This window comes from Chaetura pelagica, unplaced genomic scaffold, assembly GCF_000747805.2.
Source record: "Chaetura pelagica isolate M959 unplaced genomic scaffold, ChaPel_1.0 scaffold111, whole genome shotgun sequence".
NCBI lineage: Eukaryota > Metazoa > Chordata > Aves > Apodiformes > Apodidae > Chaetura > Chaetura pelagica.
The window spans coordinates 1,688,645-1,691,277 of NW_009952153.1; the positions used below are offsets into that span (position 1 = coordinate 1,688,645).

Sequence of the window (2,633 nt, forward strand, 5' to 3'; positions counted from 1 at the left end):
TCCCTCCTTTCGCTCCCCCCCCCCCCCCCCCCCCCCCTTCAATGTGTGCATGTACATAGAAAGAAGAGCAGATTGTCTGAGAAGGTAGGCCAAGTGGAAAGACGGTGATATCAATCAAAGAGTACAGATCTTCTCATTCTTACATCTTCTGCTACTTGTCAAGCTGTCCTAAGAGTGAAAATGTTTTGTTTTCAAGGTGGCCCTGAGCCCTACATTGAAATATTTGAACAACCCAGGCAAAGGGGCATGCGTTTCCGATACAAATGTGAGGGAAGATCAGCAGGCAGCATTCCCGGAGAACACAGTACTGAAAACAATAAGACATTCCCTTCCATACAGGTAAATAACTGCTTTTTTACATTAATTACTATTGCTCAAAGTAACATTGTGCTGTAGCTATGTGTTGGACTCATTGCAGTAAATAAAATACTTTTCTTTTCATGTTTTGTTATTCTTTCCTTGGCATGCAAATGTTGTTGCAACACAGAGGAAAAAGAGTTCCTTGCTTCTAGTCATTAAAGATTTTGTTTCAAATGTACAACAAAAGAAGTTGTAGAGGTAGTTAGCAAAGTGCTAGTAGAGAGGGAAGTTACTTGTCTGGGAACGATTCATTGTTAGCTTTTTCTGTATGCATATTTGTTCTGGTTTCTTAGTTATATGACTTGGGTTAGTTTTTACTATGTGAACTGCAGTATGAATTTTGGGAGAGTTTGCGTACAAAATCTGAAAGGGCTTTGAAAAGCTGCTGGGCACAACATGAAAGATGCTTTGTGCAAGTGAGCAAAGTATGAAAGTGACTTGCAGCCAGTGATTTGGTGATTAGGCTCTGCAAAAAAACCTACCATAAAGTATGTGAAGTCAGAAGGGGATACAGAATTTAAAAATGAGCTGGAAGGGGGGGAATCATGTGGTCAGAGCACCTGCAGTGAAGACGTGTTGGGTGGTTGCATTATGGATAGGTTGGGAAATCCAGAATAAAGGGATTCAGAGTAGCCCTAGAAGCTGTGATCAAAGCAAGGACAAAGATAGATACAGTAGAGGTGAAATGGGAGCACTTTAACAGTAGCATTCATATGTGGGACAAGGGAATGTGTCAGAGACCCTGGACAGGTAGGGCTAGGGAGAATTTCTGCTCTCCTCTTTGAAGTTTAAGTTGCTAGTGTTTCCTTGACCTCTTCCAATTTGGAGAACATCTTTCAGAGATGGGATTATAAAAGAAAGCTCAAATATATATGGTAAGTTAGGAGTACTTGCTATCTTGAAGTATGTTACATTCCCCAGGAACAGACAATGTGTATCTGTGTTTGTTGTGTGTACAAGTATAAAAAAAGTTGAGTTTCTGGAATCACAGCAAAAAAATAGCAGATACAGAGAATGTGGAATCTGAAAAAAATGTGGTGGTTTAGGCTGAATTCTTTAAGAAGAGGGAGAGTCTGAGAAAGATAGCATTGGCAGTCATATGTTGAGCAGCAGAGCATGAAGCATATAGCAAGTGTGGAAGACACATAAAGCATAAGCAACTGTGGAAGCTGCTCTAGCCCTGAAGCCAAAGTTACTAAAGGAAGAAACAATCAAGAAAGCTTTTGCCTTGACTATCACAGTGCCAGATTTGGTTAAGGAATACAGGAAACTGAGATCTTTCCAGATTGATTTTTTTTTTTTTTTTTCTTCTTGTGCTCTACAAATTGAACAAGGAACTAGCAGGCTGCTGACAAGAGTAAACACTTTCACACTCTCAGCCGAAGGCTGTGTCAGGGCACAAGTTGAACTGACAGTATAAACCCTTGGCTCCTCTTAAGCTGGGAATGTGCTGCACATAAAGGCCTGCCAGAATTCAAAGGGAAGATGGGATGTGGTAGGTCACCACACAGTCCTGGCCACAGTTTATTTTTTAAAGGTGACTGTTGATGACAGAGCTGATTATTACCGATAGCAGGTGATTTCTAGGTGAATTCCTGCCTCCCTAAAGCCCGTAGGAGGCTTTGGTGCTGATTAGCTGCTAGGGGAGTCCCCTCTTGAGATGGAAACATCAATGAGGATGAGAACAGAGAGGCCAGGAAGAGATTAAATTTTGTGGTGTGGTTGAGATGAAGACCATCAAGAAGGAACTGGAGCATCAAAAGTGGCTAGATCAGGCTTCAAGTTCAAGGGACTGAGTTTGAAATGAGGGAGAAATTATGTAATAGTTGAAGAAGGTGAAGGAGTGGTAGAAGTTTTAAGGGTAAAAAGTAACAGTGGCTTGTATGAAGGTTAAAAAAGAGCCAGATTGGAGACTGCAGAAGCTAACAGATGATGGAAGCTAGAAGAGCACAGTCAAATCAAAGGTTGAGGTGTCAGCCTCAAGGACATATTATCAAAGGATTTTATCAAAGGATATAATGATGGATCCTTGGAGTACTGAGAGGAAGAAGGAAAGGGCTGAAGGAGGAGAGGAACAGTTAGTTATAGGGCAGGGGAAGTGGAGGAGGAGAGCTCACCTCTGCACAGATGTGTGCCTGAGCAAGTCTTGTACTTGCTTTCAAGTTGTTATGCTTCAAACAATTTAGGCCAAACTGTTTTTCTTTCTTTTTTTTTTTTTTTTTTTTTTTTTTTTTTTTTCCCCCCCCTACCTTTCCCCCCACCAACCTTTGTTA

At 41.2% G+C, this 2,633-nt stretch overlaps 1 protein-coding gene across 1 annotated transcript in view; it reads left to right on the forward strand.

Moving 5' to 3' along the window:
* The first annotated feature begins 210 nt into the window (after positions 1–210).
* The window catches only part of REL (v-rel avian reticuloendotheliosis viral oncogene homolog), a 28,142-nt gene continuing 25,719 nt past the window's right edge, over positions 211–2,633 (forward strand). Inside the window, exon 1 of the mRNA XM_010007042.1 lies at positions 211–339. Within this exon, the coding sequence (XP_010005344.1) occupies positions 247–339 (93 nt within the window). The 5' untranslated portion in view covers positions 211–246. The remainder of the gene's footprint in view (positions 340–2,633) is intronic.